This window comes from Syngnathus scovelli, chromosome 17 (genome assembly GCF_024217435.2).
Source record: "Syngnathus scovelli strain Florida chromosome 17, RoL_Ssco_1.2, whole genome shotgun sequence".
In the NCBI taxonomy this organism is placed as follows: domain Eukaryota; kingdom Metazoa; phylum Chordata; class Actinopteri; order Syngnathiformes; family Syngnathidae; genus Syngnathus; species Syngnathus scovelli.
This window is the reverse complement of record NC_090863.1, coordinates 10,320,026-10,334,573: the sequence shown is the minus strand read 5'-3', so window position 1 is coordinate 10,334,573 and position 14,548 is coordinate 10,320,026. Positions and strand designations below refer to the sequence as shown.

General features: G+C 39.0%; 1 protein-coding gene and 1 long non-coding RNA gene across 3 annotated transcripts; one reads left to right on the top strand and one right to left on the bottom strand.

Moving 5' to 3' along the window:
• Positions 1 to 461: 461 nt before the first annotated feature.
• lrrc24 (leucine rich repeat containing 24) lies at positions 462 to 14,273 on the bottom strand. 2 transcript variants are annotated; one of them, XM_049747546.2, is made up of 5 exons: positions 14,174 to 14,273; positions 4,847 to 5,029; positions 3,622 to 3,900; positions 3,340 to 3,508; positions 462 to 2,592 (listed from the first exon to the last, which is right to left on the bottom strand). In XM_049747546.2, the coding sequence occupies exons 2-5, from the start codon at positions 5,006 to 5,008 to the stop codon at positions 1,358 to 1,360; spliced, it is 1,845 nt and encodes a 614-aa protein (XP_049603503.1). In that variant the 5' UTR covers positions 5,009 to 5,029; positions 14,174 to 14,273; the 3' UTR covers positions 462 to 1,357. The 2 variants fall into 2 exon arrangements, with proteins under 2 accessions (XP_049603503.1, XP_049603502.1); XM_049747545.2 differs by lacking the exon at positions 14,174 to 14,273 and adding an exon at positions 11,697 to 11,972.
• On the top strand, positions 2,537 to 3,955 carry LOC137839618 (uncharacterized). The gene is made up of 2 exons (XR_011085629.1): positions 2,537 to 2,665; positions 3,362 to 3,955. It is a non-coding gene; the product is annotated as an uncharacterized lncRNA (long non-coding RNA).
• Positions 14,274 to 14,548: the final 275 nt, after the last annotated feature.

Here is a 14,548-nt window from a genome sequence, read left to right as displayed (position 1 = left end):
TCAGTCAAAATCTTTCTGCGGTCCAACCATCAGGGATTTGCCACAACGTGAGATTTCACTTGGACTCTTCAATCTTATTAACTGTGCAAACAACATTTTGCTTAATAGATTCAAAACACAAGTCTGGGTATTTAAGTATAAGCCATATTAAATAATTCTACACACTATTATTTTCAAGTCACTTTAAAGAGGCACGATTATTATAGTTCATAAGGAGAGTTGGTGCTTATATTGTATTATATATATATATATATATATATATATATATATATATATATATATATATATATTCAATATATATATATATATATATATATATATATATATATATATATATATATATATATATATATATATATATATATATATATATATATATATATATATATATATAAGACAGTACAAGAGCAATCCCAGAAATAGTGAGGCAGGAGAAAAGAGAAAGACAGCAACCCACTATATTCTTTAAAAGTTATTTTAATATTTAGAAATTGCAGAGCACTGACCTGTTCACACTACAATAAATTGGTTGTTACAAATGAATGCCAATGTGCCATCACTTTCAATTATACACGATGAAAATGTGTTCTTACAAAAAAATACATTAATTGGTAAAATGACATTTACAACAAGGACCACAAAAAACTAAGTTTTAATTTCTGCTATTATATTTACACAAAACATACTGACAACACAATGTTTGAGCAATGCAGTTGTTTCACAGTTTCCCAGTCCATTCTGTGAATATAGTTAAATACCAACTATGTCATATATGTATCTCCATGTTGATCTTTTTAAAGGGTCAATTCAGTTATCGAATGTCGGAATTTGTAATAGTTTGACCCATCCATTGTCACATAACTAAATACCGTAATTTCCGAACTATAAGCCGCGACTTTTTTCCAAAATTTTGAACCCTGCGGCTTATAGTCAGGTGCGGTGGTTAATACAGTTCAGAGGTGCGGGATTGGATTCCAGCTCTGGACTTCCCGTGTGGAGCTTGCGTGTTTTTCTTGTGCCTGCGAGTCTCTTTCGGGTATTCCGGTTTCCTCCCACATTTCATAGACATGCGTGATAGGTTAATTGGACATTCTAAATTGTCCTTAGGTGTGATTGGGAATGCTTGTTTGTCAGTGTGTGCCCTGGGATTGGTTGCCAACCAGTTCAGGGTGTACCGCCTGAAGTCAAATGGGGTAGGCTCCAGAATATACGGTTCAGTATATATCAGATATGTAATGTTCTATTTTTTGCTTTTCCCTAAAAATCTGCATGATTTGATGCTTTCCATCACTGTACACATCATTGCAAATTGGTCTCATTTAGTGGCTTTGATAAATCAACACATTATTTTGTCCACTTAACAGTGGATTTCATAAGCAAGCTGCGATCCAAAAAGTAGACTCTGACTGAGGAAGACCTCCTCTGGATCTGTGCTTAATGGCCCCTCGCCGCCATCGCCTGGATTCCTCCTAACCTCCATTCCTCCTGATCTGGACAGGGTCTGAATAACTTGATGATCCAGCAGAGCTTCTTTCATGCTCTTTTGTTGGACATACTCTCCCATCATGGGACACCTCACCGAGGCAGACCCAACTGGCTTTGCACGGTTTAGCACGTACATCTCATGGCCATGGTCATCACTGTACTCCTCCAGCTGTGCAAAAGTGGTTGGTCCATCAGAGTAATCATTTACATAGATAATGCTCTCTTCTTTGCTGGTACAGTAGGATCCCACTTCTTCTTTATGGTATTGCTGATGACGGGTATAGATCATAACCAAGAGAAGAATAGCAGTAAGTGCTAGTAAGGAGATACCAACAGCGATGGCGGTCTGTGTGGCCGGGCCAAGAGCACTAAAGTCCATGCTGTCTTGCTCATAAAGTGGCTCCTGGCTAACATCCACAACCTTTGGTTGGTAGAAGGAATTTGATGAGGATGAAACCGATGCGTGTGTGTTCAATTGAGGCCAGAATTGGGACGGATATGAAGATGAAGACATATTGACCGCTAGGTGAAATGTAACCCTTGCCACACCACCAGGATTCCATGCCTCGCACTCATAGCGACCAGCATGTGCTACGGTCACATTGCTGAGGAAGAGCATGCCGCTGCCCATATCTGGGTCGAAGCTGTCCCTCTCACCGCCCTCTTCCGTCCCACGCACAAGCCCTTTCAGTCCTCCAGTTTTCATCCCTCCGCTGCTGGGCAGCGCCGTCACCACTCCTCCAACGCCAGGTCGGAATAGTTCACCATTGGGCCCCAGCTCTTGAACCAAACCTCGCGGGGACAACTGGGCCTTGCCGTTGGAAGATTTCTTCCAAGTTACCTGAGGCTGGGGATATCCTGAAGCTTGACATGAGACTCTGAGGCTCTCCCCGAGTCTTACAGTTAGATGACTCGGTTCAAGTTGTACGACAGGGGGAATGCATACCAGGCTGTTTGGAGCTACCTCCCCCAGGCTGAGGTGGGAAAGGCGAGGTGGCTCCGAGCACATTAATCGACGCTGCTCGGCTGTGCTTAACAGCCGCTGTCCGTCCTCACTGATCCATGTCCTTAGCCAGCCGAGAGCACAATCACAGCGCCATGGGTTTTCTACAGAATGAAAACGGACAAGATGTGACGAAATTAAATTTCATCGTAACCCCTTACGCCATCGAACTGAAATGTAAGTCAGTTTATTCAGTTCTTCAAAGATCATATGAAGGCACCTTTGAACCTGATAATCATTTATGTATTTTTACCAAGGAGTTGCTTTTCTATATGGACCACAGAAAAACATTTTAGAAAAGCCAGAAATTACTCACCTACACAAAAGTATGAAAATGCTGCCAAGTTTTTATAACAGTAACAGTTTGAGGCTGAAACAGATTAATTGTTTTTCCGAGGGAAAATCTAAGAGGTGATAAGAAGGGATAAACAAAGCTTCCATTAGGGAGACTATGCAAACTACAGATGCCTTTAGGATAAATGTTGACAGGGGCAAGTTTAGACTGTCAAGGAGAACATTGTTTTATCTTAGTATTACGTCATGTTATTATGAAGAAATGCTTTGTGCTTTGGATTAAACTGCAGCAATGGCGGCACCCGTAATAAACTCATTGCAGGGTGGCCATTGTTTCCAAGCTGGCAATTGTTTTTTGGCATATCTAAATCATCCCAGTTGCCTCTGACTATTCCTCCTTTCATGGATTATGTAAATCAGATTTTGATTATACAAAATCTCACGAGTGTGAAGCGCAACAGAAACACTATGAAGCAGTAATGTTAATTTTGCAGATGCTTTCGGAAATTATTTGCGATGGGTAATTTAATGACTAACAATGCGCTCTTTCTTCAAACCTGTGACTCGGAGCACTTGCAGGCTGACAAGTGGCTGGAGTGTTGAGGCTCCCAAGGTATGGAGGTGATTTTGGCTGAGATCCAGTAGAGCCAGGGACGACAACCCAGACAGAGCTTTGTCTGCCAGTAGCTCTATGCTGTTTTTCTGCAAGTGGAGTTCCTGTAGGCGCTACAAGGACAGTGCAGAAAATGACAAATGTGAATAGAAGAAACAAAAACAACAACCGTCAACAAATCTTCTCGGGCAACGAAAAATGGAACATCATGTCCCCACAAACTCACCAGCAAACCCCTGAAGGTGTTGTCCTGGACTCGAGTGATCTGGTTGTCTGCAAGGTAGAGGATCCGAACATGCTCCAGACCTTGGAACATCTCAGGGGTAATGAGATGGATGAGGTTTCCATTGAGAGCGAGCTCAAGTAACTGACCCTGACTGAGAAACGCTCCCGGCTCCAGAGCTGAAATGCTGTTATTTTGGAGGTACAGGTAATGGAGCCTGCCTAGTCGGGTCAGATCCTGAAGACGAATATGCACAATAGCATTGTCCTGGAGGAACAATGTCTGTGGGGTAGATAGGGGAAATTAATTACAATTAATAAATAGAGGGAAAGACCCAGACGCATTATTAAATATTCAAAGAAATCTAAGTTACTCTGCACCACTTTTGACTTACCGTAATTTTCGGACTATAAGCCGCACCGGACTATAAGACGCACCAGCTAAAACTCGTGATTCCGGGTTCAAAATTTGCGAAAAAAGTCGTGGCTTAGTCCGAAATTTACGGTATTTGAAATTATTTTATTTATATATGCAAACTTTATTCTACATAAATCTAAGAAATATGTGAATAGTCCTTTCTGGTTTGATGTGATCGTCAACAAACAGCATTCAATCTTTAAAAGTTATTAATTATTTTAAATTGCTCATTACTAATAGCTAATTTTCAACAGCAAAATCAGGTGTCAGCTATTTTGCCCAAGCATGGACACTTGGTTTGCGTTTGTTCAAGATCGTAAATGGTCTCGAAAACGCTCTCCACACATTCATCAACAGTTTTGACAGTCATCAACAGATTATCTTGTCGCAAAGAAATTTTGAACATGTTCAGAAATTGCAATCGTTTTCAACCTTGACAAAATACCAACACTCGCGGCTCAGTGCGATTCGGGTAGACTACAACAAGAGAGACTTTGACACAAAGGTTAATGGAAGGAATTATTTCAGACATGGTTTTAGCAATATTAATGAGCTGCCTTAATGCTGGGGGCCTGAACCCATTAATGTGAACACGGGCTGATATTAAACATCTTGTTGACAGATGAGCAGAGGGTCACTTTCTCTGCTGATTGCCTCTCTCTCAGGCTTAAGTCGAAGATGGTCACGGCAAAACGATCGACCACAATCGTTTAACTCAAATACATTAAAATGAATCACAGAGATGTCAACAGATGGGAAATCACTGGCATGTTAATAGAGGTTCACTGTAGACTGAACTTGTCCAACTGACCTCAGTGAAAGAGGGGATGCCCTGTGGGATTTCTTTGATTCCAAAAGAGCCACACTCCACCGTCAGGCTGTAGCAGCGGCAACCGGAGGGACATCCCAGAGAAGGTTGTGAAACTGAAGCCAGGATGATCAGGATGTGCGTGGACAGCCGCAAGACGACCATGGTGGATGAACAACTGAGGAACTAACATTGAGAAAAGAGAAGCATAAATTGGCTTGATATTTCTTCTGTAAAAATGACTTTATTTAAATGCAGCGAGACAAATATGAACACATCTGCATAAATATTGCCTGCACACTGATGACATGCGACTCGAGTGCACACTTTAATGAAATCCTGTGAAAGAGTCTAAACCAATTTACCCTTGTACATCTTAAATACAGTTTGCAAACCATGGGATTCACCACTTTAAATTCAGTGCAATTCACCAGGCAGTATAATGAGCAATTTTGACACTTTTGTATGTCATCTTTAATAGATTGTATATTTATTCATGTACTGTTGTGGTCGGGGTCCCTGATTTTCCAGTGGTTAGGATGCGTGGCCTGGGTTCGATTACCGGTCAGGGAACCATATGCACCCATGTCAGTGTCCCCCCTGTGCCGGTCCCAAGTCCGGAAAAATGCAGAGGGTTCCGGCGTAAAAACTGTGCCAAACACTTCTCATGCGAATCATCTGGACAAAAACGGGTGCTTCGCTGTGGCGACCCCTTTCAGGGAAAAGCCGAAAGGACCCACCACTGTTGTGGTCGAGGGATGTGCATAAAATGGCCAAAGAGGACTAATAAAAAACTAGATTGGGAGAACTGTTCCACATGTCTAAGAAAAGGCCAAAAGCTACGATAGTGACCTTATTAAAGGCGAGATGAAAAACTTTGCAAATACCTCTCTGTCTCTTTAGTGCATGCAATTTTTTATGGTAGCATTGAGACATAGAAATAAACATATTAATTTTTCACTATATATATATCACCGGGACGAATATCACCAAGGGCAATCACTGTGCCTCTTGCATGCTCCGTTTATAGAAAAATGAAAAGAGCTGCTTTGATTGGCTGCGAATCAAGTCGGCTGTGCTCACGCCCACAACAGCACCAAATGCCCTTTTTTCTTTAGTGTGCCCACACTGTGCCCACTTGCACAGGTCCACAAAAATACCACAGCTTAGTTTAGTTTGTGCCTACAAAGACCTTGCTTCACACTGTCCACAAAAGTAGAGCCTCAAGACTCATCATATTCATACTCATTAAAATGACATTAAGCATGTCTTATTTGTAGTTGGGTAATAATCCAGAGGAGCAATGCAATATTGTAGCCCATATTTCAGTCTGACAACACTGCACTATTAAGAGAGTGAGCAATGAACTGTATGCTAATATGTCATGTTATATTTAGAGACCATTTATGAGGATAGCCTGGATTGAGTACTCCATTGTGGTCTAATATCAATAGTTCAGTCATCAGAGACAGTAAAGAACAAAAGCAGCCAAGAGCTCTTGGCATATGAAAAGAACGTATCGTAATTGTTGGAAAGACAAAGGACAAAAATTGAATTTTAAATATGGCCTTGGACTGCCATTTAATTTTTTCAACATTTTGCTCTGAGAGAAAGAGCGATTTTAATTGCTTTGATTCACAATGAAAATGTCACAGGGCGATCAGAGAGCAAAGAAACTTTCGCCCCAGGCTGAGAATAGACACGGAAAAGGATGTATTTTGCCCGATAGATGTTATTAGGAACAAAAAAAACATGACGGGGAGAAGTAAATACAGCTACCACGTTGTCAGGAGAAAAACATTTGAATCTCCATTGAAACATCTTTCACTTTGTGGAGTATGCACGTTTTAGAAACTAAATTGCGAGTGCATACCGCCTCTCACCAGTCAGCTGGGACAGCCTTCAGTTATCCATGCCCCTAATGAGGACATGTGGAATAGAAATTGTATGAATGCATGGCTAGACATCAATGCCAACGACATCCTGCCAGGCAGAGCTTTTGGATTTAATTCCGCTAGTTTTTTCACTCTTTATATTCTCAGAAAATAAATAGATAACAAAAGTCAAAAAAGAATGTTCAGTGACTTGCCTTTCTAAATCAGCAGTCCTTGACTCAAGTTTTTTTTTTTTTTTTGCTCATCTGTTCTACAATTGTTTTGACTTTTTTTTTTTGTTATGCTGATGTTGGGATTTCACTGGTGAGAGGTCAATTTGTTCATTTCAATTCCAGTAATCCTCTGCGGTACAGGCGTAATCTGCACAATCAGATGCTTGTTAGCTAAGCCGCTCTCAGCACTGTTGATGTTTTCTCAGAGAGGTCTCTGTTGTTTGCTTTGAAAAATGAGGTCAACTGTATCTCCCAGCCGACAGTGTGAAAATTTAAAAGGAGGATTTGAGCTTAATGCTGTGTACTTAGATCTGCATGTTTAAAAGCAACCACTAGAGCCAGTCTCAAATGCTGAAAAAAAAAAAATCGAATCAAAACAGCAAACCAACAAAGGACATCCATTTATTTTATGTACATGCATCCTGAAGGAATGGGTTCGAAATACAAAAAGTCCTGCCTAGCTACAAAAAAAATTGAATGAAGTACGCAGATAGCGCGCTCCCTAAATTATGGACCAAAAATCCAACAATCCCAACGAGCAAAACAAGATTTTGTATTGGACTACTGAAAAACTTTGACCTCCTATTTGTCATCACATCTTTTTACAATAATTCTTCTGTCGTGGCATTTTTAATCAGTATCACAAATAACCCCCAAAAGAGACTAATTAAACACACTTGCATTACCAAACTGAAGTTTTTGATTTATGTTCTTACATGATGAGGCATTCCATCTTCAGATTCAAATGTTCTTTAAATTTGACAAATGATTGTACTTCTTGTTTTCAAATTATGCATTCAATAATGACATGCTGTGAACATGCAGGAAATTGAAGCAAAAAGTGTGAGAAGTAGGAAAGATGTTGACGTTTCAAAGTGCAGCTGACAGCCACAGCGCTTAGGGCAGAAGCTAAGTTCACGTATTGCTGCTGGTCAGCCTCATCTGTTGTTATGGTAACTCCGACGATAAAGGGAGAGTGTGTCTTGCAGAATCAAACGACCGAGCGCATTCTCTGTGAGCTTAGGCAAAAAGCTGCATAGAAATACGAGCTGTCATTCCACAAAATTACTCACAGGAACCTCAAGTCTCTGATGACCGGAAGACAAATTACAAATTCTGAAAGTCTCCATCATTTCTCCATTCCTCATTTCTGACCTCTTTCTTTTCTCATTGCTTGTCCTTGTGGCCTGACTGACAGGTCCTAAATCATTTGTCTCACTGCGTCCTTTTGTCCACAAACACACGAAGGTCAAGGTAAGCTGGGACGACACTCTAGCCCAAACCAATAATAAAATAAAATAAAAACTCCCACTTTGAGTGATAGTCTCCACCATAAACACAATAAAAACATCAACCATGTGAATGCCCATCAACATGCAGCACACATCCAAGGCAGCCTGTTACAGTTTGACTGACAGATCAGATAACACCTACACCCACACACATACACCCACACACGCTGTTTATGCACTTGCACGCCACTAACAGCCAACATTATTCTTCAACACAAATCAGATCCAAAAGCAATGGCTAAAGACACACACATTGGTAGGTCAATGGTCAAGAAAGCCCTGCTCAGTTAACAGCCCACCATTGATTTCTTTTCTTTTCACACTCCCACTCTGACAAGCTTGTTGCAGACATTGATTTGAAATTGCCCCTGTATATCACTATATGTGATAGTGAGAGATAAATGAGTGTTTATTTAAATACAAAACATATCCGGTGCTAATGCTTAAATCAGTGTAAAATCCCATTGACATGCTAATGAGAAATAGCATCAATGTCAAGGAGTGGTATTCATTCAAAAAACAAATATTCATACTCACACACACAAGCACACGCACGTTGTCATGACAACCCGTCAACCAGTGACAGAGATGGGTGTTTTTTTTTTTTTTTTGGGGGGGGGGGAGACAGTTTACAACCTTATCTGGCTGACAAGAATGATAGTATGCAGCAATTTATAGTTATTGACACTCACTCACAGTTGCAGGACAGGAAGAAAACAGCAAATTGAATGGGTACACTGTAGCAGAAAATCTCAGTTACAGGATGTAGTCCAAGACCAAAGTATGAAAAAACATTTATTTACTTGTACATTTACACGATGTACACAAATAAATAAAATAGTGCAAGTAGTATGGTAAAGTAAAAGCGCATCCTTGTTGTGTCCCCTGAGGAAGAAAAAAATGTCCTTGTGATTCAGTGTTTGCATGGACAAAAGCTTTTTTTTCCCCTGAGTCTGACTGGCAGATGAAATGACCTTCACTGTCCTTACAGAAGGGATCATCAGCAAAGTAAGTTTAGAAAAGTTAATAACCTTCATAAATCCCCACAGTTCAGATGAATGTAGCAAAATGTATGTAAAATCTTATATTTTATGCTTTACAAAAAAAAAACTATTGTTGGTACTGTTGCTTGGAGACTAGCTTGAACGAGGGAAGAGATATAATTTTCCATGATTTAAGTTGTTTTATTTCCCACGCATAGTAGGGTGCTTTATTTGCACCAAACAAATACCAAAAAACAATTTCTTCTACATCTGAAAGGTAATTCCACAAAATCTGTTATTTCGTACAACCCCAGTCAGGCGGCACTGTTGCTTGAAAAATGATTATCCCAAGATGGCGGACACCTTAACATATGATCCGGCCAATCATTGGTGTATATGTCTATGTTTTCACCGTATGTTTCTAAGGAGATAAATGGTAAAATGTCAATTATTCCACTCGGCAGCCATGTTTTCCGCAAAACCAAATCTTAACACTGTTTGCCTCTTTTCAGAATTGATTTTTTTCACATAGACTGACATTAATTTTAAATAATACATATCCCTTGTTTGAAATGTAACCATCATGACCTCCTGCTCTTTCTGACACCAATATTTCTGTTTAAATGTCAATGTCCCAAACATTCTCCCACATTCAAACACTGTTTCAAGTGTAAATGTCAAGGATGATTGACACAATCAATTAAAGCAATTTTCATATGTCGCTTTGTAGAATTTCAACAGTATATTTATATATTCTTCTCACTTCACTTTTGTCATTGGAGTTGCGCACGGCTGTGTCTGTCCCATTGTGTGCCCGTTCTTTTCTGAGCAGCAGCATTTCTCACTGTAATTGATGGATAGCATCTGACAAGTTGGAAGATAGATGAAGGGAAGTTACATCATCCCCCTTTGTGAAGCACAAATATCCCTTTCATTTTCTATTTCGTTTAAGGCATTCACACCTAACAATTAACATTTAACTGATTCTGTTCAAGATCAAGCATTATTATGCAGTTTCATCTGGCTGAATCTAAACTGTAAATATGTTTTATTTTATGGGCTCTCCCTTTCACAGCACAGTCGTTACTCAAAGAGAAATCTGAAGTGTGTGCAAATTGTGTCCGAAAATGAAATTGAAAACTATAATAATTTTATTGCATGATGCAGCATTTCAGTTAATAGCGACGCTTGATGACTAATTGTACTTTCATGGTAACATGACAGCAACTGCCAGACATATGTTAAATAATATTGTCAACCAGCCAATGGTGAAAAGTATCAGTCTTCCTCATGTCGTTCTTATTGGAGATGAGCTTTTCATTCCTAAGTCTTCAGGGATTCGGTTTGCCATACACAACATCTGACATTTATTTCAGTCATCATTGTCTGGCAGAGCCCCATGAAAAATCTAAACATCTGCAGGCATAAGGATTCAACTTGTCTGCTATACAAATCTGTTCATGAGACACCACCACCAATTCCTCCACCCCTTTGCCATCTCTGAGTTACAACAAACAAGAGTCCTATCCCAGGGACTGCTGTTTTGCCCCATGTCCATGTTTCGAATAGCAATTAAGCAGAGTCATATGCATACCCTCTGTGACAGTGGCCAAGTAGGAGCTGCACTTAATGCTGAGAATGAGAAAATATGACCTTCGAGGCAGAGCATTTGCTTTCCCTTGTGGGTTCTGAATTGCAATTTGGTTCCTTCTGCATTTAGCTTGTCATAGCTTTTTAATCCTGTCACATACACTGCATTGTGCAGAAAACTAAGTTTCTGTACTATTACTGCCCCATTTGTAAGACATTGTTGTCTTTAAAGCAAGCCACCAGGCACAAATGGATTTGTGCTAAATGGATGAAAAAAGTTGTTGTATTAGTTTGCTTGTATTGTTTTTCTCATTTTCTTAAGAGTAACAGAATTCTAATAAACTTGCAATTAGATCAAATCAAAAGGCTTTTTCTGTACATCAACAAAAATGTTCACTATACTATATACCCAAGTATTGGGCATAAAGGTAACAGTTTGGAACTCTTCAGGGTTTGAGAAGGTTGGTGTTTTTGCAAACTGAACTAATTTAATAGGAAAGGTAGAAGAGTCAAAGTGGCATGTACTCCTAAAGGTATTCTTGTCTAACTAGTTATTATAATCAATAATTCATCATTATTTGTTTCATTCGTTTTTGTCACTTTTCTACTACTCATGTGATAGTTGTCACATATACAATAATAATAATAATAATAATAATAATAATAATAATAATAATAATAATAATAATAATAATAAAAGAAGAAGAAACACGCATAGGCTACATATATTATGAATATAAAGGCGCAAAAAATATGCACTTTATAGTAAATCCTCAACGATCATATTACGTGTCCACTGCAAGTTTTTTTTTTTTTTTTTTTTTTTAAATCGCACTGTCGCACTTGACTATGCATCCTGCTACCATACAATTGCAACCTACCAATTCTCCGCGTGCAGGGGTCCTCGCTCTGGACACTTAAACGGCGAAAAAGGCATCAGACATTCTAAAGAAAGAAAGAAATCCGTGCATAAAGCACTGTTATGATGGCCGAGTTGGCGAATGTATTCCACACAGTGCGAATTGGTCCATAGGAATTGGACGCAGGGAGTAAGAAGCGCCAATGCCGGACGTCAGTGCTGGTGATGGTCGATTGACTCTTTTTAGCTCCCCTCCTCCTTTCCCCCCCTCTCTTATCTCGCCCACTGTGTGATATTATCTTCCAGCGATAACGAACATAACTAATGCTTTTGTGTTGACTTAAATGTTCTATCTCTCAGTGAGAAAAAGAGGCGAGCGTTATTACTATTATTTTCTCATTCATTTTAAAGCACAGATTTATGATCCACTCAGCCTGGAGCGTTACTCCCCGGTTGAATTTAAAACAGTGGATAATCGACGCAAGGAGCTGAGGAAGCGTGCAGACATCCTGCAGTTGGCGCTGTTTTTATTTCTTTCAATTGCGTTTTATAAGTGAAATGCATTGTATTATTTGGAGAAAAATTGTGTACCCCCCAAATATAGGGCAAATCAAATGTGCCGCTTGCAGTATTAAATGCAACAATGGATACACTATTACATACACACATGTTTTCTTTTTTACTGCAGTCTTTTGAAGAAAAAAAAAAACTAAATTTTAGATATTTCCAACTCGGGCACAAACTTTATATATATATATATATATATATATATATATATATATATATATATATATATATATATATATATATATATATATATATATATATATATATATATATATATATATATATATATATATATATATATATATATATATATATATATAAGAACAATTTATCTCAACCAGTGCAGTCTCAGTGTAATTTACAGCCAACCATATTGCTCAATCATAATGCTTTAAGCTGTTGGCTGACTATGGGCAAAAATAACATTTTAGAGCATATTTCAACGCCCGTGGTACAGATTACCCGGGATATGCAAAATTTAACTGCTTGGCTAAATTGATGGGACTGCAGTCCAGAACTCTGTTCCTCACAAACTCAACCTTTGAGCGCAGCAAGATGCAGCTAAACCCTCTATCATGCTCCTAATATAGTAATTTAAATGGATTTTTCCGTGAATGTTGCGTTTCAAAGAAATACATTTTCCTCTAGTCAAACTCTTAAGACAGTAATGTGCCCTTCAATCATTTTTCCATTAGTTCACATGGCCATCAATGCTCCATTGAGAGACGGTCCCTACTGCACAGTCATGAGCTGCATAATCATTATGCGGTAGTTTTAACCATATTCAGCCCGTCCTTTTGATCAAAATAACAATTTTAGAAAGAACATGCTAATTACGCATCAGTTGAAATAATCCTATAGTTAATGTGTTTCAAGGCATTGAATCGATCGGAGCTAGATTGTTCTGGCAACCAAAACAGTTTAGTTGGGATAGATTCAACGCCCTGACAATGAAATTACTTTTGATAAATGAGAACATTCATAAGCATTGATCAAAATATCACAGATATTATTCAGAGGCTGCTTTGGCTCATTGTAAATGGCGGCGGTCAATTAAAGAACAGTGACGGGTTCTCAATTACATTCCAACAGAATGCTCAGGCTCGAAAGGTTTCGCTAGCTTGAACCTAAAATGTATGCTCATATCTGTTACAGCTTCTCCAAATGGTTTGGAATTTTGCCATCAAACCATTTGCGAGGAATTAATTAACCCATTATATTGTTAGCGCTACTGTAAAGTGGCACTGCTATGAATAACCACATTTCCATTCATTGTGGTCTTTACTGTACATAAATATATATATTTTTTTAGCAGCTGGTTTGATGCTTTGTCTGAAAAGCTTTCCTTGCCTGAGGCGTTCCAGCTGGTTTCGAATTTTGTCTTGTGAAGTTAAGCATGACACGGTGTGTGAGTTCAAACTTGATGTTAATGAGCCCCTCCTACCCCCTGGAGTTTGTTTTGACCCACATCAGTATAATTAACATCAAATGTCTATAAGACAGTCCTTTCTGTTCACTGTCTGACTTCACAGAAGCAGCATCCATTAGTATTCTCGTATTATATGCAGAGGAAGTCTCGTCAACATTTTATTTGCACATATTGGTCCATAAACACGGCTAACAAGTTTGTGTTTTCCATTGGTTATATAAGTTGAATCGCTTTGCTGTTAGAAAGGGACAGCTAAAAAGTCTTTATTGCCTATTTTAAAACTTCAAATCTGCAGGGAGAGTGGTGCATTGCATCTAGTTGCTAAGCTGACGAGCTGAGTGCACTTAAAGTAGTTCCATTCCTTTGTGGCCATTCTTAGAGAACAAAGGTACTCAGGTAAATGTGCGTTTAGATGAGTGTGTATGTGTGGTTGAATCTACAATACCTCTGAAATGGAATACAATTTTGTTATAAAATTGTTGGGAAGGAAGGAAAATGAGTACCTTGACAAAGACGTCGAGGAGGGATGGTTTTATTTCCCCCAAGATTTTGCTGGCTCTTCTCCCTCATCGCCTCAGTCTCCTCATGTCCTCGATGGGATTTGTGGTGGGATGAACTGGCATGTAAACAGAGGAGCAAAGATCTATTAAATTGTAAATACACAAATGAGATAATCTCTTAAACGCCGAGCCATATTTACTTCCGTGACTAAACACTGTATTGTTGCGCATGATTGTCATTTCACGTACACATTCCATTCAAAGTCACAGTTGATTTTGTAACATAAAAGATTACACAAAAATATCTGAAATAACAAAATTCAATTGGGGCATCATATCCTGCAGGGTGAATGGAGCCTTTTGATTAGTTTAATTGTT